The 24,152-nt window shown below is 45.7% G+C and overlaps 3 protein-coding genes across 3 annotated transcripts; 1 reads left to right on the top strand and 2 right to left on the bottom strand.

Annotated features, from left to right (window-relative positions):
- Positions 1-2,410: 2,410 nt before the first annotated feature.
- LOC125545361 (uncharacterized) lies at positions 2,411-4,286 on the top strand. The gene has a single exon (XM_048709277.2). It carries the CDS (start codon positions 2,538-2,540, stop codon positions 4,017-4,019), a length of 1,482 nt encoding a protein of 493 aa, XP_048565234.2. The 5' UTR covers positions 2,411-2,537; the 3' UTR covers positions 4,020-4,286.
- Positions 4,287-14,598: 10,312 nt separating this feature from the next.
- LOC125545360 (Calcium-dependent lipid-binding (CaLB domain) family protein) lies at positions 14,599-16,028 on the bottom strand. Its single transcript, XM_048709276.2, has one exon. It carries the CDS (start codon positions 15,965-15,967, stop codon positions 14,864-14,866), a length of 1,104 nt encoding a protein of 367 aa, XP_048565233.1. The 5' UTR covers positions 15,968-16,028; the 3' UTR covers positions 14,599-14,863.
- Positions 16,029-21,433: 5,405 nt separating this feature from the next.
- LOC125545359 (pentatricopeptide (PPR) repeat protein) lies at positions 21,434-23,763 on the bottom strand. The gene has a single exon (XM_048709274.2). It carries the CDS (start codon positions 23,593-23,595, stop codon positions 21,646-21,648), a length of 1,950 nt encoding a protein of 649 aa, XP_048565231.1. The 5' UTR covers positions 23,596-23,763; the 3' UTR covers positions 21,434-21,645.
- Positions 23,764-24,152: the final 389 nt, after the last annotated feature.

The following is a 24,152-nucleotide window of genomic DNA, read 5'->3' as shown; positions in this document are numbered from 1 at the left end:
TTATATAGGATCTAATACGTTTTTCGAGGCTAACTTTGATCAAATGTTAGAGCAATAATATATGACATGCAACTTACACAAAGCACATTGTTAAATTCGTATATGAAAGAAATTTTTAATGATATAATTTTTATATTATGCATGTCATGTATTATTAATCTTGTCAATAGTCAAAAGATGTCTTAAAAAACACATTAGGTTCTATATAGATGGAAGGAGGGAGTATCACGGAGACGTCGACCACGTAACAGGGGTGATGGGAGAGCTGCGAGCCAATCCACCGATGAGGCGGATGTGGACGCCATGAATGAAATACGTAGATGCTCTCTGCCCTATACACGTACGTACTCCTACTAGCTACAAGATGATCTTTTTAGATATACGTACGTACTAGTAGCGATGTTGTAGACGAGGCGTCCAAAAGTGCGGAAAAATATTGAGGCTACTAGCACGACAGCAAATGCTTTTGACGTTACGTGTCAATTTAATATGCAAAGCCGGTACACGTTCATTGAATCCGTGCAGAAAACATATTCCGTCGACGTACTCTATAATATCACCTCAATGAGTGTTATACCTGTCTTTTGTACTGGTCCGGCTTCAGTTACCGGACCGATCAGCTAATTAAAGACTTTGAGCACCAAGGAGTAGTAATTTAGTTTGTTTGATGATGTCACGTTTTTCCTTTCAGTTTCTCGAGCGTGCCACCGCGGAGAAAAAAACTCATGAATTAACTTGCAGGGGCCTGCCCCCCTCCCAACGATCAACAATTTTAGTAAAAGCAACTAGTAATTATCAACAATATACGTACTCGCCCCCCCCCCCCCCCCCCCCTCTCCCTATACTTGAATCCTGGCTCCGCCACTGTTAACTTGCATGATGGAATGGAATTAGGAGGATCTGCTGATCAAAAATATCTGTGATGGACCGATACCAAAATGCGCCGATGCTTGACACTTGTAGTAGATAATCTCGTAGCCGTTGGATGGATCGCGGGACAACTGTCCGATCGCTCCCCAGTGAGCTATTGTGGTGTGCCAGTCTTTGCAAGATGAGTCATGCTGCACTCTCTGCCAAATCGTTTTTCCCTTTGTTTTTGTGCAACGTGCCGATCGTCGGATCATCGCAATACAGAGCATGTTGTGGTCATCAATTGCGGCATGGACCATGTTGCGATCACCTTCAGTTTGCACGAGGTGGGCCTTTTGTCACCCTTTGCTACACGGACCATGCTGCGGTCACCCGTTGCAACATGGTCAATGTTGCAATTTGTCGTTGTTGCATCACCGTCGTCGTTTGTAGTGGGGTTGTCTGCAACATCTGTGCGTTCATAGTGGCCGACTTGTAGCGTTGGATATCTTCCTCGTGCCAGTGGCGTGGCAACCTCTGCCGACCAGTGGTAGGAGAGGAGCCGACCAGTGGTGGGAGAGGAGCGGGAGAAGAGGATGAGCCCCCTCGTAATCCATTTTATGTCGTTCTGCAGCACCAGGTAAGGAAAAGAGAGAGCCCCGCCATAGCCGGATCGTGGCCTCATGGGTGAAGAAGCATGGATGGTGGTTCGTCGGAGAAAGAGGAACGACATGATTATTTGTTGGCCAGTCGGTTGAGAACCGGGTTGGGCAGTCCTAGAAGACGCATGGCGATCGTTCGGTGTGACCAGCGGCTATGTTTGGATCATTTGCCTTACTAAAGGGGGGTTTGGGATTCTACGTTCCTACACCGCCCACCTCCTCCCCTCTCTCGGTTTTTATTTTTCCATCTATCTTTGGTTTTTATTCAATGATTTTTTTAAATCGCTTTAACCGGCCAATCTTTTATTGGCTTTACCAAATAAAAAATTGATTGCTTTGGTAAGCTAATAAATGCTTATCAAATAAATTCCTAGAATTCTTTTGGCAAACATTTATATTTATAAAATAACATTAATATGAAAGTCAAAACACGTGCCAATATGCTACTCCCTCTGTTCGAAAATACTTATCGAAGAAATGAATAAAAATGGATGTATCTAGAATAAAAATACGTGCGGATACATTCATTTTTCCGACAAGTATTTTCAAGCGGAGGGAGGAAGTAGTTCTGGGAACACCCCAAAGAGTTGGAATATTTTATGTGCAGCCAACAAATTGGCTAACGCTGATGCTCCTAATCACCATCCTAATCTGTAATCAACATCCTTATTTTAAGAAATGGAACCTTTTTCTTTTGGGGGCTGAACTCTTCACAGGCACAAGCATAACACACATATGCGGTAGCTCCTTTATCTGATTTGTGTATGTATCTCTGCATCAGACAAGCACCAAACCTGCCCAGAGAATATCCAAAACAGTGGTATTACTGGTAGAGAAGGTACTGACGCTCAGGTGCATGCATCCAGCACCCCCTTGGTGTGCTATATAAACCGCCCCAGCTCGCTCACTGTCCAGCACAAGGCAGCACTGCCCAAACCACCTCCTTGGCCTCTAGCTAGCTACCGCCCAACGCGCCATTAGCAGCAGCAGCAGCGGTGGACCGGTGGTAGCAACCGATCGGCACCCATGGCCCAGATGCTCTCCGCCATGACCATGACGATGGACACCGTCCCCACCGCCCCCGCCATTATGCCCGCCCAGCCCATCTGCCTGGACGCGCCGCTGTCGGGCTCGGGCATCGCCGTGCTGTCGAGGCAGGCCGTGCACCCGGACGGCCCGCCGTCGGCGCTCGGGGACCTCACGCTCTCCGTCTCCGACCTGCCCATGCTGTCCTGCCACTACATCCAGAAGGGCCTCTTCTTCCCCGCCCCCGACGTCCCCATGGCCTCCCTCGTCTCGCTCCTCGTCTCGTCGCTCTCCCGCGCGCTCGCCGTCTTCCCGGCCCTCGCCGGCCGCTTCGTCACCCTCCCCGACGACCGCATCGTCATCCGATGCAACGACGCCGGCGTCGAGTTCCGCCACGCCGTGGCACCGGCCCTGTCGCTCAACGACTTCCTCGTGCCCAACGCCGACGTCCCCACCAGGCTGACCAAGGACCTGTTCCCCATGGACCGCACCGTGAGCTACGAGGGCCACCGCCGCCCTCTCACGTCGTTCCAGCTCACCGTGCTCGGCGATGGCGCCGTCTTCATCGGCATCGTCGCCAACCACGCCGTCGTGGACGGCACCTCCTTCTGGCACTTTTATAACACCTGGGCCGCCCTTTGCCGCGGCGCGTCGCCCAGGCTGCCGGACTTCCGCCGCAACTTCTTTGGCGAGTCAACGGCCGTCCTCCGCTTTGCCGGCGGCGTGGGCCCCGCCGTGACCTTTGACGCGGACGCGCCCCTTCGCGAGAGAATCTTCCACTTCAGCAGGGACGCAATTCGCGAGCTGAAGGCGATAGCCAACCGTCGGTCGAGCGCCGGTCAAGATGCCGAGGTTTACGGCAAGATGGCGCACGACCCGAAGAACCAGGAGGCCCGCGGCGAGATCTCGTCGTTCCAGTCACTGTGCGCGCAGATATGGATCTCGACGACGCGCGCGCGGAAGCAGCTCGACGCCGACGCGACGACGACGCTACGCCTGGCGGTGAACTGCCGTCACCGGCTGCGCCCGGCGGTCTCCCCGGCCTACTTCGGGAACGCCATCCAGAGCGCGCCGACGACGGCGACGGTGGCGGAGCTGGCGTCCAACGACCTGCGGTGGGCGGCGTCGAGGCTGAACGCGAGCCTGGCGGCGTACGGCGACGAGGCGATACGCGGGGCCGCGGCGGCGTGGCAGGCGGCGCCCCGGTGCTTCCCGCTGGGCAACCCGGACGGCGCGGTGGTGACGATGGGCAGCTCCAACCGGTTCCCGATGTACGAGGGCAACGACTTCGGGTGGGGCCGCCCCCTGGCGGTGCGCAGCGGGCGCGCCAACAAGTTCGACGGCAAGATGTCGGCGTTCCCGGGCCGCTCCGGGGACGGCAGCGTGGACATCGAGGTGTGCCTCGCGCCGGACACGATGGCGGCGCTGCTCCGCGACGACGAGTTCATGCAGTACGTGTCGTGCCCGGCGCACCTGTTGTGATCGATCGATGTACCCCTACCGGTCAGTGCGGGCTCGCGACCGTCCGTGCGTGCGTGCGCAAGTAGGGCCGCCATGACATGTCGTCAAGCTGCCTGGTTGGTGTGCGGGAAGAAGCCATTTCGGGACGAGGTGGTGCGCGCGGGCGGTGGGCCTGGTACTCGTATGTAGTGCTTGGATTGACTAGTTTAGGCAGCGACGTTTGCTGAAGGAGATGATGGATTGTGGAACTGGTAACTGAAAATAAGGTTGTGAAAGTGTTTGATTGCACAGTGCTCATGAGTTCTCCTTGTCGATGTACCGATGGCATATGTGTGGCTTTCTGACACACACAGTACAGACTTATACTGTACACCAGCGCGTCTCCTAATAGGACACTAGCTAGTCAGATTAAGACATGAAATATATCCTTGAGACTCGCTAAATTCCCAGTATGCGGCGGCTTAACAAATAATTCCTCCTTATTCCGTGCGCTGTCCAGTAATGTATTCCAGTCGTTTCAAAACATAAACCATATGTGAATACATCTATTTGAGCGTCAATTAATTCCGGATGAAGGAAGTATAAGATAAGACTAATTGGCTGAGTACTACTTTGATAAGGGTGTGCTAGAGCTTAGTCGACTGAGACTTAACAAAGTGTAGGAGTTACTCCGAAGATATGATAAGACCACCATTGTCAATTCTAAGGATGGAGTACATGAGTTTTGTTGGAACCGTAACCTTGCTTTTAAGGGCGGTAGCACCCAGACCTTGTGATGATCGACGGATTTTTAAGGTTCTGTTTGTTTGGGCTTTTGCTTTTGCAGTTTTTTCACTTTGCCCAAAAAGCCACAGAAGCTCCTAAATAGGTGCTTTTGCAGCTTTTATCGCATTTGGAGCTCAATATTGTTACATTGATTCATCAAAAGACAAAAAAAAGCTTTAAAAGCATCTATTTAGGAACTTTTATGGCTTTTTGGTCAAAATGAAAAAGCTGCAAAAGCAGAAGCAAAAGCCCAAACAAATAGGGCCTAAGAAGACCCCCCCCCCCCAACCTAACCTTCTTTCTAGCCTCTCCGAATCTCGAGGGCGAGATTTATTTTGGAATCCCAAAATTCTAAATTTTGGAATGTTATATTAAATAAGTAGTTGTGATTGTTTGTTGATTGTTGTTTGATTAATTGTATGGAATCGAGTGGAATTTGGAAGTTTTTGAAAGTTGAATGAGACGGAAGAAAAGGACTTTTCAAGTGCCAGAACATATAAAAAGGGAGAAAAAAATAGAAGAAAGTTTTACACAAATTTTCATGTAAGATCTCATAAATATAGCATTGACTGAGACTTCGTTAAATCTCAATCGACTAAGATTTATAAATCCCGCTTTGGATAATAGTTAATACTCCTTCTGGTCGGGTTTATAGGATCGGTGTGAGCTATAGGTCCTAGTCGGGTTTATAGGATCGGTGTGGGCTATGGGTCCTCAATTTGACTAACGAATATGTGTTATATACCATCAAAAGCGTATCACTGGATACGTATTAGAATACAGTTTTCAAACACATAGTTCTAGAGGGCATATAACATATATTTTTGCGGTTTCACATGGATTGCAGTTTTCTATGTTTGTATTCAAAGGCACATACTAACAATTGCGGTTTTCTATCACATGGACAGCGTAATTATTGGCTAAATGTTTGTATTAAGAAATCAACATACATTGTACATTTTGAAATGGATGGAGCTCTAAAATGTAGTAATGTGAACTATCCTCACTTTCAAAAACACTACTCTAGCAATCAAGTCATAGAGTCATAGAATCTTTTCATCATACATAAAACATAACAGTTGTTACTTATATTATTCTCTCTAGCATTGGCCATTGTGGTATATTCCATTTCAAGGACTCCAAAAAGCATATGAGTGTAATGGCATATGTATTTTTTTCAATACTGGGAAGAATAATTTCAAAAAAAACTTGAAAGAATTTTGGCAATGTACCTGAGTGAACGGAACTTATATATGAAGTATAGATTATATGCGCTTTGGTTCGCTCATGTTGTTGTGTTTTGTAATAGAGACCCGATGTATGTGGTATCAGTTTGATATTCATGAATTCCGCATTTATCGAAGATATGCGTTGATGGAGAAAATTCTGTAGACTACTTATTCTGGCTATCAAACAAAGATTATTGTCTACAATACTTCTGTCAGGTGAATATAATATTAGGTTAGTAATTTGTTTGAATATATAAATTGCAACCAGTAGACATAAAAAGGGAGGACATCTAGAGATAATATAACTTTGTGGATAGTTTTATTCTTTACTCTTTTTTTGCGAAGAGTTTTATTGTTTACTCGTAAGGTCAACTCCATAATTTATGTATAAATTTTATGAATTCCCCATTATCACACATATGTGCCCCACGAAAAAAAACTATGGACCAATAATTATCATGATCATAGCACATGTTGAGTAAATAGGCAATTTTTTATTAATTTAATCCAGAAAATGATCATGAACATGGCATTGACAGCATTAACGACATACTGATTACAATCTAGATAAGCACATACTAGTTTGGATTGCTTACCACATAACTGCCCGTCACTATTAACTGGATTGCTTACAACGGATGGACGTTTGCCATGATAACCTGTTACGAGTGGCAGGTTACCGGTGACGGATACGTCCGTCCAATTTGTTTCCGCCACCAATAGCCAATTCTCCTTTTTTCTGAAAGAAAGTTCGAGCTTTATTCATTAGAAATAATCATTACATCGTTTATGAGGATTGGTACAATTGTATTATGTGGTTCCTCCAGCCAATCAGAAATGAAGGAAAATCTAGCCAACTTGGCAAGTTCATGAGCAACTTTATTTGCTTCTCTATTACAATGCTCGAATCTAGAAATAGGAAAACCGCAAGCTAAGTGAAAACAGTCGTAAAAAATTGCAGTTGATGCCCCCGACGATCGTCCTGCTTCGTTCATGGTCTCGATCACCTCCATATTATCTGAGTTAATAATTATTTATGTGATTACAACCCGTCCTTTGCGCAAGTGATAGGCCGAATTTTAATGCCAAAGCTTCAGCCATCAGGACATCTGCACACCAGTAATTCTTACCATTTCCCCCACCGATGAACCTACCTTTATCATCTCTTAAGACCGCCCCGATCATACCCCTGAGAAGGTCGTGGTCAAAAGAATCATCAACGTTAAGTTTAACAAATCCCGTCGGGGGGCTAGACCATCCTCCTCTTTTCATGGAAGCCTTAGGCAAGTAGGCATTAACAAATTTATCGGTGAGAGTGCGTATCCCCATGGATATTTGTTGTGCATTCTGAGTAGTCTCATTGTGTACCAATTTGTGCATTTCCCACCACAAGTACCAGGCTGATATGGCAATCATGTCACGCACATTTCGAGTGCCCATAATACATAGTTCCTAATCTGTTAATGAAAGTAAATATTCCAAGACTGCCTCACCCGCATAGTCTATTTTACAAGTTCTGTCGATAATATCTTCCATCCCTAGTCTTCTCTAGACTTTTTTTGCTCTGTCACATAGGAACAGCAGATGTTTTGTGTCTTCTGGCCCAGATGAGCAGGCAGGACACTCAGGCGATACTTTCACATGTCTATTAGCTAACTTAATATGACACGGAAGAGTGCCGTGAAGTGTACGCCAAATAAATATTTTAACCTTTGCTGGACAAGCAAGTTTCCAAATCCTTCCCCAAATAGAATTGACCGTGGTACGTCCCATCCCATTGGTATGTCGTAACTTGTTCCCATATTGGTGGTCTCATTCAACAAAATAAGCAGACCGAACTGTAAAGATCTCATTTTTTGTGATATTCCAAGCTACGAAATCTAGCATATCATGTTACGTAGAAGGAAAAGAATTTTATGAGACGAGGTCTCATGGGTTAGCAGGTGAGACCCATCCTGATTTCAGGGGGGGGGGGATTAGATGCTTTGTGATTTGTGAATGTCACGTGTCATCCATCAGGATGAGTCTCACCTGCTAACCGTGAGACCTGGTCTCATATAATTTTTTTTCATAAACATCAATAAGCCATAGAGTCTGTCTGAGAAGATCTTCATCCCAACTATTTAGGATTTGATCAATCAAATCTGCTACCTTCCGTAACAACTGGCATCCCTTGGGGGTAACAATCTTACGGTTTGCACAATTTGAAATCCAGGCGTCCTCCCAAATGTCAATATTCTGCCCATTTTCCATTTGCCAAATATGACCACGCTTCATGGAGCTCACACCCGCCATAATACGTTGCCAGGTGAAGGAAAAACCCTTCTTCAGGTCAGTGTTCAACAAATCAACGTCAGGATAGTATTTGACTCTCAAAATAGTAGCACATAGAGAATCCGGATTCTAGATAAGACGCCAAGCCTGTTTAGCCGGCATAGCGAAGTTGAAACAATGGATATGCCGAAAACCTATTTTTTCTTGGTTCTTTGGTACACACATTTTTCACCAAACCATCCAATGCATTATCCTTTAGCTGTCCTCGTCCAATGCAAGCCTAGCCAATTCTCCTAGTAGTGCGTTGACCATCCGCCACTCATGCGAGTCCGTCCCAATCCGCCTGGCGCATTTTGCCGGGTGCGCGACGCCTCCGCTCTCCCGATCTGCCTGCGCGCACCCGGACCTGGACCCTCGTGCCGTCGGGCGCGCGGGGGCCGCGTAGGGTAAACCCTTTTGCTCCGCACCACCGCGGTCGTCAGTGCGTGCGTGCGCGTTTCGCTGCACCCGCGGCCACGTGTTGCTCGGGTCCTACCGGTCTCCGGTCCCCGGTCTCCTCCCCCCGCTAATCACACCTGACGTTTGAGCATTTCACGTCCTGATCGCCCTCCAGTGGAGCCCATCATCACTCATCAAGGGGGGGCCTTGACGCTGGCAGCGACGTCCCTCTTTGTCGCGGCCCGTAAACCTGCACACCGAACACGAGGAACGCCACATCCTGATGCCACGGCAATCACGATTAAACAATGTAAAACGCACTGCGCCCTTAGATTACTCCTCTAGCACTAGTAGGCAGCACAGCAACGCCGTCCACAGCCGTGATGTGATGCGAGCAGGGCAGCTAACCTGCGCTCCTCTGACCGCGACTAATTAAGCATTAACCCGTGGGATCACGCACATGGTAATACCACTGGAGATACGCGTCCCGATCCTACACTGTAGGAGAGCTCCGTTGCGTTGCGTGCGCCCCGCCTAGTGGCCGGCCGCCTGACATAAACCGCGTATGGGCGCCCGGCGGGCCGAGCGCACCTTCGTGGCCGGCACCGGAGCCACCCGATCGCCGACCCACTTGGGAAACTATGTTTTCTAAGACCCACTTGGGCGGAATTATTACACCGACGTGTCAGCGCGCGCCGCGTGCAGCCGGTGCACCCACGCAGTGGCCGTCTACCTGGCACGATCGATCCGCATCTACTAGTGTCAGTAGCAGTACTGCGAGAGCATTTTCGTTACGTAGACGGAATAATGATAAAATAAAAGCAATGGATGGCGCATTTCCGGGCGCGGTGCCGGGTCAACTCGCGAGGCTTGTGCGTGCGGTGCAGCGAGCAGCGGCATATGCAGCTCACCACTCCAGTTATTTGGTTAGAGTGCAAGCTTTGGTGTGCGCCACGGCCAGTGCCGTCAGGTTCAGTGAACGCCTGGGTTCCCCCTAGAGCCTGCCAGCCTGCCTGCCTGCCTGCCTGCGTGCCTAGACGAAACGGATGGTGGCGACGGGCGGAGAAAAAGCGAAAAGGGGGGGATAAGATCTGCCTGAATCCCTCCATGCATGCATGAAAAAGGTCACGCGCGGCATCATCATCGGGGGAGCGAAGGGGACGGCATTAGCGGAATCTGGCCCGTAGCTCTCACAGGGCTTATAGGGCGACGTGTCGGGCGCGAGGAGCACCAGCTTAGAGGTGCGCTCTGTGGACAGACCGGGCTGCGCGAGTCGGCGTCAGCCGGCCCATATTTATTGGACCAGCCTGCATATTTAAGCCGTCGATGGATGGATGGCCGCGCCGGGCCGAAATCCCGTCTGGGACGGTTGCACCCAGGCCACAGCAGCGTATATATAAACAAATGCCACCAGAATACACGCAAAATAATGCTCGCCATAGATCGAACAGCAATCATGAGAATGGGATGGGCCTCGCATAAGAAACACGTATCAATTTGAAGTCGAATAAAAATCATTGAGTCGTCCATGTCAGCAGCACAACGAATGGATTAAGAACACGACCGGCGAACAAAGTCCAACGATTTTATAAGCTGAAGCGTATTATTTGGCCATTTTCCGAAACCAAAGGATAATGGTCCGTTAGACAGATTATGATGAAAAGGGTATCAAATTCGAATAAGAAAAAAAATACGAGAGCAATGCATGGACTTCAGAATATTATCCTACTCCGGCCAGTCGGCAAACCTTGAATAAATACATCGGACCAGTGAACTGCTTTTATTTTGTTCAGCCGGCTGCTTTAATTTTTCTCAGCCTTGATGCCATTCATAGAGATTCCTATAACGATCAAAACCCACTTCTGCACTGACAAAACTAACAGATATCTACCATAGCGAAAGCCAGTGCCACTAGGAAAAGGAAGAAAAAAAATCCCAGTGAAGCAGAGCCCTAGTGTTTATAGGGTTGCACAAAACAGTAGCTACAACTTGAAATAATGAAATCGATGGCAGTCTATGAATCAAAAAGTACATTAACAAACACTAGTAAACAGACTAGTTCAAACAGTATAATCAGTTGTCAAAGCCAACTAGTGTTAAGCAGCTAGTTTGGGATTGCTCCTCCGCCACAGGCAAATGGAAATGGATAAGAGGCTTGTGGATTGACGTGTTAAGATAGGGTTGCCAATACTGGTGGTGGTGAATTCAGGCTAACATTCTGAGGCACCCACCATTCAGTAAAAATAAGAAGACAATACAGAATGAAATTGTTGTACGGATAAACATGTGCAAGGATGTCTATGGGTTAAAAATGTCCAAATCTGTTCCCTTTTTTCTTTTTGACAATGCATGGATGATTAAAAAAAAGGACATGTCAAGACTGGACATCTCCCTGACAAACAATTACTGATAATATGTACATGTCGGAAAAATATTGATAATATGTATTCTACACTAGACTTCACTGATATAAGAAACAATTGAAATAAAAAGGGAACAAATTAGTGCAGTTCAACACAAAAAGCAATATATACAAGTCTTTCAACCTCAAGTCCAGTTTCAGCAAAGGGAGTTAGGAGTTTCTATATAAAAAAATTAAGAGTCGATTAATCTATTGTGTATACAACATGTTTATTCAATACAACTGAAGCCTTATCCCTTCAAGAATCAAACTACATCAGCAATAGCCACTTGTCATCAAAGGCTACATTGCAGACATCACTAAAATAATTATAAAACAGGAAACATAAGTTCAACAAATACAGTGGAAGCATGTATCCTTAGATAAACAATACCGCATTAGTCACATATCATATCAAAGCCTCGGGACATCGCAAATGAGCAAACTGGTGGCCCAAGTAAATCCATAACTCTTATAGAAGGATGTGTGCTATATGTCCAACCCTTGATCATTCTTAGACGAGGACACCACTGACTGTTAAGTAACGCTAGGTTCAGAAAAGACCCGATAGTGTATTCCAAGAAACAACAGTTCTGGCACACAAAAACCAAACAGTTCCATATTGGGCTTTTAGATGGGAAGTGGCAAGCTACTAAACCTTTAGATCGACTGCATATTCAGGAATATTCATGACTATACCACACACAATGTTCCGTATTTAAGTAAACTCCCTCCTCACATAGAAGAAAGAATCTGTGCTACTAAGAAATAAGACTAGAGACAGTTACAGAAACTTAGCTTCACTACCTTATCTCACAGTTTCATTACAGACTACAGCAGCAGCAAGAAAGCAGCAAGGCACAGCTTACCCAATAACCAACTCAACGTGAACTCATGGAACGAAGAGTAAAAATCATATGTACAATGAAACCTTTAAATACAGATAAAGAGCATTGGTGGACCTTTTTAATTACATTTTCAGGTAGGTGGAGCAACATAATTGTGGCCCATATCAAAAGCTAGCTTCGACTCTGCTAGGTTATTACCAAGATTACAGCGGGCTAACATTTTAGCCATTCCTGAAGACAACTAGAACCAAGCATCATAATATAAAGTGGGCATATGATATTCCTAGTTACCCAACTGATGATATTCCCAGCATTGACTACTAAATCCAAAGATTCTACTTCAACAATCAGGTATCAGTTCTCAGATACTCTGATTTGGCACTGTTCCGCCTTTACAGTCCAAATTTATTGTCTCCACAATAAAATCATGCCATTACATAGTGCCATCATCAACATTACCATCCAGCAGCACGAGTCACCAGTTTCGTGGTATATCATGATGTCTGTGCTATTGCATATTATGTCATGCATTTTGCGACAAGATCAAACATTATGTGGATTAAAACTGGAAAAAAGTGTTAAAACTTATCAAAAGGAAACAAGTCCGTTCTCTTGGCTTTTTGGATGCAAATGCCCCAATGTAAAACTGTCAGATAAAGATATGTGCATTGGTGCAAAACACGGCCTTTCTTGGAGATACGCTACTTTCTACCCTTTTTCAGCTTAAAGCTTGGACATGCCTCTTTTATATAAGCATAAAGAATAAAATCAATTAGAAAATAGAATCCAAGTAGAGATGACAACATTGCGTTATAGTTCAGGCAAGAGGATTACGGCACAGGTGCACAGCCTTTAGGAGCTGACAAATTTCCAGACAACATCTCAATGAAGTTTTTTTCAGTTGCGAAACAAGGGCAGAAGTGAAGATATGAAAATGGTATGCAGCACTCTACGCTCAAGATATGTCTAATGTTGCAGTCATGCAAGGATATTGGTACATCAGTGCAAAAGAAGGTTGGGAGCAACCTAACTACAGGAGCTGCATAACTAGGAAAGTTAGTGTCGGCTATGTTGAAGTGGTTGTCACAAGAATAGAAAATAGGACCATATTTTTTCTGATTTTAAAAGGCAATGATATTTTTCTGATTTTAAAGGATAATGATAACATCTGGTATATCATTGAAGACACTGCGATCAACCAATAAATATACACCACGGTACAGCATATTGGCTCTTAGGAAATTTGATAAGGACTTCAGAAACACACCGAACAATAAGTTATTCAGCTTACAGTATGCAACGCAAAAAGGTTCCTCCAACAACTGCACATTATGTAAGAAGCTCAAACATTATGTGGATTAAACTGAAAAAAGAACATCAAAACTTATCAAAAAGGAACAAGTTTGTTCTCTTGGCTTTGGTTGCAAATGCGGCACTATAAAATCTGTCAGATAAAGATACGTGCAGTGGCACAACAGCTTGGATATGCATCTTTTGCAAGCATAAAGAATAGAATCCATCAGAAAATAGAATCCAAGTAGAGATGATGTCATTGTGTTATAGTTTCAGGCAAAAGTATTACGGCACAGGTGCACAGCCTTTAGGAGCTGACAAGTTCCCAGACAACATCTCAATGAAAAGCTTTTCTCTGTTGTAACACAATGGTATGCAGCGCTCTACCCTCGAGATATGTCTAAAGTTACAGTCACGCAAGGATATTATGACATCAGTGCAAAAGAAGATTGGGTGCAACCTACAGGAGCTGCATAACTAGGAACTTCAGTGTCAGCAATGTTAAGTGGTTGTCACAAGAACACAAAATAGGACCATATTTCTTCTGGTTTTAAAGGATAATGATGATGTCTGGTATTATCATTGATCAAATTGTGATCAACCAATAAATATACACCTTGGTACAGCATATATGAGCTCTTAACAAACTTGAGAAGGACTTTAGAAACGCATCAAACAATAAGTTGTTCAGCTTAGAGTATGCAAAGCAAAAAGGTTCCTCAAACAACTACACATCAGTATATTACTCATGGAAGCTCTGAGAATCCTAGTCCAGTAAGTGCAATGTTATTTCACATTTCGAGTCCAGCAAAACAAAGGGTAATATAATTCGAAAGAATATACAAGAGCTCCTAAATAGCACAAAGGACTAGGGTGAGTTTGCCCAAGTCAGGTGCTTAAAATTTGGAGGTGTACAAAATCTGCGTACATTGTTTCCCATTACGGTGGATTTATTCTGAAACAAATTCGTGCAACATCAATCTAGCTTCGTATGTTTTCCGCAAAAAAAAAAAGATATAGCTTTCTATGGGTCACATTCACTCTCCTTCAGAGCATTACCAATTACACTACGTGACTGCAAGATAAACTGAAGCATGGCAACTCTGAACATATTGTGGCTTTTAAAGTACGAAATACTTGGCTCACATGGTTATGACATAAAACGAGAAAACACTGCAGCAAAATGCAAACTTGCAAAACAAGTGTAGATTTGAGTGTAGAAGCAAAAATTCATATCAAATTTGGTACGCTGTTCAACAAAAGCAATATAATTTGACTGAAAGAAACATAAAATTGAAGTTCCCTGCAATGCCAAGCACCAAACCAGATATACAGATACTAATGGAACAGACTTAAGCACAACTCAGATCAGAGACAAATTATACAGACATCAAGTTGCGAGTACAGCTTCAAAGGTAATCACAAAACGTTTATGGTACAGACCAAATATGTCATAACGCGCAGGCCATAAGCACAAGCACTATAGTAATTCATGTCTCTCAAGCAAATATATACATATACAGAGCAAACCACGAAATCACACTGCAACTTATTCCCACATTAACAGGAATTGAGAAGAACAAACTCACAGCGCATCCTCACACACTTGAACTCCCATCAATACTCTCGACGATACTCGCTGTAATCGTCCCTTGCGGCAGGAGCCACCTTCTCTCCCACCCTCTCTGCCGCCTTTTCCTCCTTATACTTCACACCTTCATCAATCGCAAGCGCCCCAACGCCCCCAGCAACTGCACCCACAGCAAGCCCAGCGCCTAATCCATACCTTTCGCTCGGAGTTGCCCCCTCAGTCCTTCCTCTTTGATCATACTGACCAGTCACACCCTCAGTCCTTCCTTTTGGCTCATACTGCCCAGTCACACCTTCAGTCCTTCTGGGATCATACTGCCCAGTCACACCCTCAGTCCTTCCTCTTTGCTCATACTGCCTGCCATACTCCACAGGTGCAGAGGGCCCTGTGGTGTATTCGTACTGAGATGGAGGCGGTGGTGGCGCAGAGTAGTACCCACTAGGACGGTAGTACTGGTCCGAGCCGTACTGTGGCGGTGCCGAGTAGGTGGGAGGCGGAGGGGCTGGGAAATAGTAGGGGGAGGAGGAAGGAGGTGGATACTGCGGCTCAGGAGGAGGAGGCGAGCGCTCGCGAAGGGCGACGCGGATGCGGAGCTTGCCCTGGGGGCGGCCGGAGGGGCGCAGGAGCGGGAGGGTGATGATCGGTGAGGCGGGGGAATCGGAGCTAGGGTTAGGGCTGGCGGGGAAGAGGAGGTCGCGGAGAGGTGAGCGGGCGGAGCCGACGAGCGGCTTGGGCGAGTCGGACGGCTTGGAGTGGAAGACGTCGAGGGAGAGGAGGAGCGAGGGGTCGTGCGGCGAGAGGTGGGGCGGGAGCTGGAGGGTGATGCGCTCGTTCCACGCGGGCTTGCAGCCGCCGGCGTCGTCGGGGCGGGTGGCGGTGCGGCGGGAGGGATCGAGGTAGGCGACGGCGTAGGCGCGGAGATCGCCGCGGCGCCAGTTGACGTTCTTCAGGTGCTTGCCCGAGACGACGGTGACCTCCAGATCCATGGCCTTGGGGGGCGCCCCCGGCGGGGGGGGCATCGAAGGGGGCGGGGCCTGGTACTGCGGGTGGGGGTGCTGGTGCGGGGGGAGCGGGTGCTGCTGGAGCTGGTGCGGGTGGAGAGGGGAGGGGGATTGGGACGGGGAAGCCATGGCGCGGGGAGCTCTGACCTTCGCGCTTGCTTTGGTGTGGGGGTTGGTGATGAGTCGCTGATCTGATGACTCGCTGGTGAGGCGACCTGCTTGATCCCCGCACCGCACTACGCGGCGCTAGCGCAGCAAACAGCCACTCCGGCACGCGCTTAGGCCGGGAGGCCGGCCCATTACGGGGTGGGGCGCCCCTGTTTATTTCTTTCGTTTTCTTTTGTGTTTTATTTGTTGCTTCATTAAAAATGATTGGCATTTCAAAAAAGATTCTAAATTAAAAAAACGATTCACATATTTGCAAAAGAAAAATCATGATATAAAAATGTTCCAAATTTGAAAAATGTTTCCGGGTTAATAAATGTTCCAAAATTTTAAAAGTGATCACAGAATTTAAAAAAATCGCGATATTTTAAAATATTCCAAAATTTTAAAAATGTTCGCATATTTGAATAATGTTCATGGATTTGAATAATGTTCCCGGATTTCAAAAAATGTTCATAAATTTCAAGAAAAAATGTGAATTCAGAAAACTGTTCACCAATTTCAAAAAACGTTGACCGGTTTTTAAAAATATTCATGAACTCCAAACATGTTCCCAGATTAAATAAAATGGCGTCAATTCAAAAAATATTTGTGTATTTCAAAAATTGGTCCCGGATTTAAAAAAATGTGACAGATTTTAAAAAATGTTAACAAATTTGAAAATATTCTTGGATTCTAAAAAATGTTCATGAATTTGAAAATTGACCCATATTTTAATAAAATTTAACAAATTTGAAAAATTATGCATGATTTTTAAAAAATTACATGAATTTGAAAAAAATCCTGGATTTGGAAAACTTCATGAATTCTAAAAATTTCAAGAGTTTGAAAAAAGTTCATGAATTTCAAAAAAGGGAAAACAAAAACAAAAAAGGGGGAAAATCCGAATAAAAACAAAGAAAAAGGAAAACCTAGTTTGAAGAAGGTTCTAGAACCTTCCCAAAACTGTTGGGGGAGAAAATCAAAATGGGCCGACCCATAGAGAGGATGGTGAGCAGGGTGGGGATGGGAGGGATATTCTACACATGCGGATAATATAGAATCAAAAAAATGCGGGTGTGGGTGGGTATGCAGCTATACGCGAAATAGGAAGCGCCCAGCAGAGCGCCGTGACGTGAGACCTGGCCATATGGGGCGGCACGGCCCGACACACCAATATAAAGGCTTGGCATGCCACGGCCCATGTCGAACCTTTTATAATAGGGTCATGTCGTGCCAGTCCAAAGGCCTCGGCTCGAGGATCGGCTGGGACCAGCTAGTTAACGAGCGCTCCTTCGCGAGCCTCGCAACAATCAGCGTCACTTGGCGTGCTCTCAGCTATTCTTCACGTGTCGCGTTCTGGACGTTTCCTTCGGATTTTATTTTTTTATTTTTCCGCACGCGTTTTCGATTTTTTAAACGGTTTTTTTCAGGTTTGTTCGACGTTTTGGTTTTTCCCCGATCTTTCTTAGCTTTTCGATAAAAAAATATTAAAAAAAAGTGTGCGAAAGAAACGCATTTTCTTTTTTTCTTTCGTGAAAGTCACGGTTTTTTTCCGTGAGAGGCATGCTTGTACTTTAGCGACAGTCACGGCCGTGCCTTTCGTAAATGAAAAAAAATGTGTTTTCTGGTTTTTTTTCTTTCGTGAGAGTCACGGTTTTGCTTCCGCGAGAGGCACGGTTGTGCTTTCGCGAGAGTCACGGCCGTGCCTGTCGGAAAGGGAAAAACAAAACGCATTTTTTGTTTTTTTTTCGCGAGAGTCACGGTTTTGCTTCCGCGAGAGGCATGGCTGTGCTTTCGCGAGAGTCACGGCCGTGCCTCTCAGAAAGGGAAAAAATACGCGTTTTCTATTTTTTTCATGAGAGTCACGGTTTATCTTTCACAAGAGGCATGGTTGTGCTTTCACGAAAGTCACGGCCGTGCCTCTCGGAACTGAAAAAAACCCGTTTTCAGTTTTTTTTCCTTCCACAAGAGTCACGGTTTTGTTTCCACGAGAGGCATGGGTGTGATTTTGCGAGAGCCACGGGTGTGCCTCTTTCGGAGAGGGAAAAAAACATGCTCCTGGTTCGGTTTTTTCGTCCGATTTTTTTCATGAAAAAAAGTCGTCAAAACCTATGAATATGGGATCTAGTTTTGAAGATCTCGACGCGAGGAATCCAATGATGAAAACGGTTTGAGATTTGGACGTACGGTTTAAAAGATAAAGCGTTTTGAATAAACGAATCTACGAAAAAAGGAAAAACTCCCAGGTTGCGACAAGTGGCACGCTGCATGTGTGCCACTTGTCACGACCTAGAAAAGTGAAGTGTTTTTTGCAACGAGTACTCTTTAATTAGTGATTTTGGGATCGGCTTGGCAGACGCCAAAAAAAGGCCGGCACGGTCCGGCATGCCTGTGGACCGGCCTTTGTTCATTTTTTTTCGGCCCTTGTGAGCCGTTTCGGCCTTCTAGGCCTTTTGTTTTTTAGGTTTGAAGGCCAAAAAAGCCTTCTGGGCCGACTTGGGCCGCATGCCGCCACGTGCCGAGATGTGTCGTGCCGACCCATGAATAAAAGGGACGTGCCGGGCTGGCCTTAAGGCCTGGCTTCAGGGATCGGCATTCCCTAAACGGCGCCCGTTGTGCCCGCTACAGGCAACCGCGCAAACGGGCGCACACCTCTCCCTTCTTCACGCGTCTTCTTGGGCCGGCCCATCGTTTTCTTTTTTTCTGTTGTAAAGAAACAAAAATGCAAATGCGTCGTGTGGAAATCTATGAATATGGGATCTAGTTTTGAAGATCTCGACGCGAGGAATCCAATGATGAAAACGGTTTGAGATTTGGACGTACGGTTTAAAAGATAAAGCGTTTTGAATAAACGAATCTACGAAAAAAGGAAAAACTCCCAGGTTGCGACAAGTGGCACGCTGCATGTGTGCCACTTGTCACGACCTAGAAAAGTGAAGTGTTTTTTGCAACGAGTACTCTTTAATTAGTGATTTTGGGATCGGCTTGGCAGACGCCAAAAAAAGGCCGGCACGGTCCGGCATGCCTGTGGACCGGCCTTTGTTCATTTTTGTTCGGCCCTTGTGAGCCGTTTCGGCCTTCTAGGCCTTTTGTTTTTTAGGTTTGAAGGCCAAAAAAGCCTTCTGGGCCGCATGCCGCCACGTGCCGAGATGTGTCGTGCCGACCCATGAATAAAAGGGACGTGCCGGGCTGGCCTTAAGGCCTGGCTTCAGGGATCGGCATTCCCTAAACGGCGCCCGTTGTGCCCGCTACAGGCAACCGCGCAAACGGGCGCACACCTCTCCCTTCTTCACGCGTCTTCTTGGGCCGGCCCATCGTTTCTTTTTTTCTGTTGTAAAGAAACAAAAATGCAAATGCGTCGTGTGGAAATCGAACCCGCGGCCTCCTCTTCTTTCGCACCATACGCTAACCACCGCACCACCGTTACCTTATGTGTTCAAAACTATCTTCTTCACTCTTTTCTTCTCATGTCTTTTTTTTTCGTTTTTCTTGTTTATTCGAAAGGGTTTTGTTTTTTTTGTTTTCTTCATTTCAATAAACTACTTTTCAAATTAATGAACTTTTCCAAAATCGATGAACGTTTTTCGAAATCGAAAAACTTTGTTCCAAATTCGATGAACATTTTTTTGAATTGGATGAACTTTTTTCCAAACTTGATGAAATTTTTTCAAATTCAATGAACTTTTTTCCAAAATCGATGAACTCTTTTTCAAATTCGATGAAGTTTTTTCAAATTCGATGAAGTTTTTTCAAATTCGATGAACTTTTTTCGAATTTGATGAACTCTTTTCCAAAATCGATGAACTTTTTCAAATTCGATGAAGTTTTTTTCAAATTCAATGAACTCTTTTCCAAAATTGATGAATGTTTTTCAAATTTGTGAACTAATTTTCAAAATTGATTTTTGTAAACTTTTTAAAAATCGATGAACTTTTCTGCAATTGATAAACTCTTTTTGAGAATTGATGAATTTTTTTTTGAAAATTGATAAGCTCTTTTTGAGAATAGATGAAGTTTTTGTTCAAAATCAATGAACTTTTTCAGATTTTCTGGAAAGTTTTTAAAAATCGATGAACCTTTTCAGATTTTTGTGAACTTTTTGGAAAATTGATGAATTTTTTCGAAAATCTGTGGACTTCCGAGAAAAAAAAACACATTTTTGTCAAAAGAAATCACGCTTTTCTAAAATGTTTTCATATAATTTAAATATCTACGCAGCTATTGTTCTTATGTATCGTCGCGCTGCAATGTTTCATATATTCGTAGTAGCTCGAGTGGTCGGCCAACCACTTACTGGAGGTATTGATTGTGAGTTTGATTCCACGTGCAGCGCCACTTATGTCTGAGTTTTCTTTTTTCGCGCTACTACCTGTGTGTTCGTGGGCCTGGCCCATACAAGCAGGTGTGTGTTAGGAGCTCCCTCAGGGATCGGCTTTGTTCCATGGCGTCCCGGCCCTTTTATTCACGTATTGTGCCAGGCCAAAAATCCGTGCCCACGGGCAGCGCCTTAGAAGCACGGTCCATATGGCCAGGTCTGGATATGACTTGACACAAAAATCTGGCAGCAATCTGCGGGCCAAAGAGTAGAACCTGAATGTGTCTGAAGACCCCCATTGGCCATTGGGCTTGGTTGCTTCTTTCAACGAGCCCGCTCCCAAGGTAAAGAAACCCTCACAAGAAAAAGAAAAAAAAAAGAGCAGCATAATAACCTTTCAGCATAATTGCCAGTGAATCAAGAGAACAAATGGATGAGCAACAAGAGGGAACAGAAAGAAACCCGAGGAATCTCCAAACAATGCTGTCAATTTGTACAAACAAACGCCATGACCTCAAAAAAGAAAATCTAACTATGAATCTTATTCAAAACCAAGCACAGCCAATTGAAAGACAAAATCCAAAATTAATTTCAATGCAAAACGAAATTCAATGGGACTATTGTACAATGCATATATGCAGCTGCCTGTGGACCCTGGCCACTGTTCTTATTGACCAAAATATACATCCAGTGAAATGAAAAGAAAAAACAATGTCACTTGACATTCCAATCAGAATTATTGCATGACAAGTAAAAGAGACACTTGCCTTCCATTTTGTAGCGCTGCACTATTGTTGCTCCAGGTATAATTGCACCGATAGTTTCTACTGTCATGCTCTCAGAAGGATCAGAACCTCCAGGCTCCAGAGGAACACATGATCCAGCTTTATGACCATCCTGAGCAGATATTTAATTATTAATAAAGGCATATATATTGACAAGAGATGAAAGATGGGACAACGACAACCAGATAATTAGTTATAGAGAAAACTAAATCTTGTATTTCAGCGCTGTCCACAAATATTCATATCATACAGAATGCATATCCTGAACTTCAGAATTCTACTGAAAAATGCTAGTCCGTCACTTATAGAAGGCAATGATTTGTTTGAGAATCAGAGTGAATGCATATATTTTTGAGGATCAGAGATCCAGCGAATTTTATGATTTCCAGAGTACAGGTCGGATTGGTACAGACTAGTTGAAACTCAAAACAGCCAATTCAATAGCCCATCCCTCAGTTGAGTAGACCAAAACCTGCTGACTTAAAAAATTCCATGAACCAAGTATACAGATCTTGTTCCCCACAGCAGATGGAAAAGATACACACAGTTGAGTGCTCTCATCACCAATAATCTCCACAGGAGCATTTGCCATCTCTGAAATGGTGAAAGCGGCTTACATCTCTGACCACAATCTCTCGGCCAGTGACCTGGGACATCAACTTGATAGCAACATGGCAGTCATCGCACACACGTAGATTCTTCATTATTCGGATAGAAACTCCTTCAGGTAAACTCAGAAACGCAAATGCTATCGCCAATTTCTCGCTGTGGTGAGTTAAACTAACCTCTTTCTCCTCATCCTCCATATCATGGAACACCATGCTCATGTCTGGTGCATATCCACATTGCCTGATCTTGGCCATCATTTCTTCCAAGTACTCATCGATCTCTCCTTGTCTTGGATGAGATTTATCTCCTGTGCAAAACTGATGCACCTGACCCTTAAGCTCTACCCAGCTGACACCCGGTTCCTTTCTCACGTTCTTCTCCCTCATGTTTTTCCTTAGCTCACTGACATCTCCCCATCTCCTGCTGGTAGCTCGAATATTTGATAGCAGAACATAAGGTGCAGAATCTCGAGGGTCAAACTCAATGACTCGCTCTGCTATCCGCTCGGCCATGTCAAAATTCTTCTGGGTCTTACAAGCAGATAGCAGTGTCTTCCATATGACCCCGTCAGCACGTACAGGCATTGAACAGATAAGGGCCTCTGCTTCATCCAGACAACCTGATCGCCCAAGAAGATCCACGATACAAGTGTAGTGTTTCACACTTGGTTGCAATCCATAAGTCTTGGTCATAAGCTCAAAGAACTCCAAGCCTTCATCTTTAAGACCACTATGGCTGCACGCATATAGCAGGGACAAGAAAGTAACCTCATTAGGTCTTGCCCCTGCATTCATCATCTGTTTAAACAGCTCAACTGCTTTATGTCCTTGCCCATGGAACCCACAAGCTGAGATCATTGCACTGAGAAGAAAAAGATCTGATCCACAATAACCAGAATAAACTCTTTCCGAGTCACCCAAGCATCCACATCGAGAGTACATATGCACAAGGCAAGTAATGACTGGAACAACCTTGTCAACTCCAGCCTTGATAACCTGTGCATGAACTTGCTGACCTTGTGCGAGAGCTGCCAAGTCTGAGCAGCAGGTAATAATACTGACGAATGTGACCACGTCAGCCGCTAGCCCAATACCTCTCATCATGGAGAAATACTCCAATGCTCCCTCAGAATCTCCATGCTGCGCCCTACCAGCGATTGTGGTATTGAATGACACAACTGTAAGAGAAGGAAGAGCTTTGAGAACGGCCTCTCCTTCTGCAAGGCACCCACAGCGCATGTACATGTGAGCCAACGAGTTCCCAACACACATGTCAATGTCCATCCCACACCTGACAACATATGCATGGACCTGGCGCCCAGAGACAAGATCGGAGAGGCCGGCACAGCACCTGAACACGCTCCCAAGGCCAAACTCATCAGGATGCAATCCCTCCCTTCGCATGGCCAGGAAGAACCCCAGGCTATCCTCGTCAAGCCCTGCATTGGTGAGCCCAGCGACCATGGCATTCCAGGTGGCGACATTCCTCGTGGGCATTTCGTCAAACAGCTTCCGAGCGCTTCCAAGGTCGCCGTTCTTGATGTAACCCCCAATCAGAATGTTCCAGGACATGACGTTCGGCTTCGGAATTCTCTCGAACAGGCTGCACGCAGTGGTGAGGTCGCCGAGGTCCGCGTAGGCGAGCATGAGGTTGTTGGTGGTGAAGCGGTCGGCGGCGGCGCCAGAGGTGGCGGCAAAGGCGTGGAGCTGGCGGAGGAGCGGGATGGCGCGGCAGGCCCGGCAGACGTGGGCGAAGAGGGTAGGGTCCGACCAGAGGACGTCCCGGAAGGGGTGGTGGAGGGCATCCTTGAGGCGGCCGCTTGAGCAGAGACGGATGAACTCGCCCTTGGCTTCCGGTGGCCCGGCGGTGAGCGTCTTCACCGCCGGCCTGGCCATGTGCATGTGGCCGTGCGACCGCTCGCGCTACGCCCCCGGAAGCATGGCGAATTTGGGTTTACCGCGACTGGCAATGCAACAAGTCGAACACCTCGACGACATGAACGTGTAGCAATAGGCCTTGGATTTGTATAAAAAACTTTCTTTCAACAATACAAGACATGTCAAAAAACATGAAAATTACAACAAGGAGCAAAAAAAAATGAATATCCAGCATAAGCTGAAGGCGCACCTGTACGATTGATAAACTGGGCGGCTTGATGCCTGCCTCGGTTCAGCCCCTTCATATATATAATGTACAGGAGAGTTACAGAGTTTGGTATAAATACAATGAGGCTGCAATAAGGAAACTATCTATTTGATGGGAGTTTAACTTGCACGCCAAGGTTATTATGAGCCGTGGCACAGTAGGTCTCTAACACGCCCCCGCAGTCTGAGCCGGGAACGGCAGTGACGTGAAGACTGGACCGAAAATCGCGGAAGAGAGCTGTAGGTAAACCATTGGTGAAGATGTCCGCAAATTGCAGGGCTGACGGAACATGAAGAACACGAACTGCTCCGAG

This window comes from Triticum urartu, chromosome 3A (genome assembly GCF_056163025.1).
Source record: "Triticum urartu cultivar PI428250 chromosome 3A, HENAU_Tu73, whole genome shotgun sequence".
In the NCBI taxonomy this organism is placed as follows: domain Eukaryota; kingdom Viridiplantae; phylum Streptophyta; class Magnoliopsida; order Poales; family Poaceae; genus Triticum; species Triticum urartu.
Note: the sequence above shows the minus strand (reverse complement) of the source record. Positions and strands in the feature narration are given on the sequence as shown.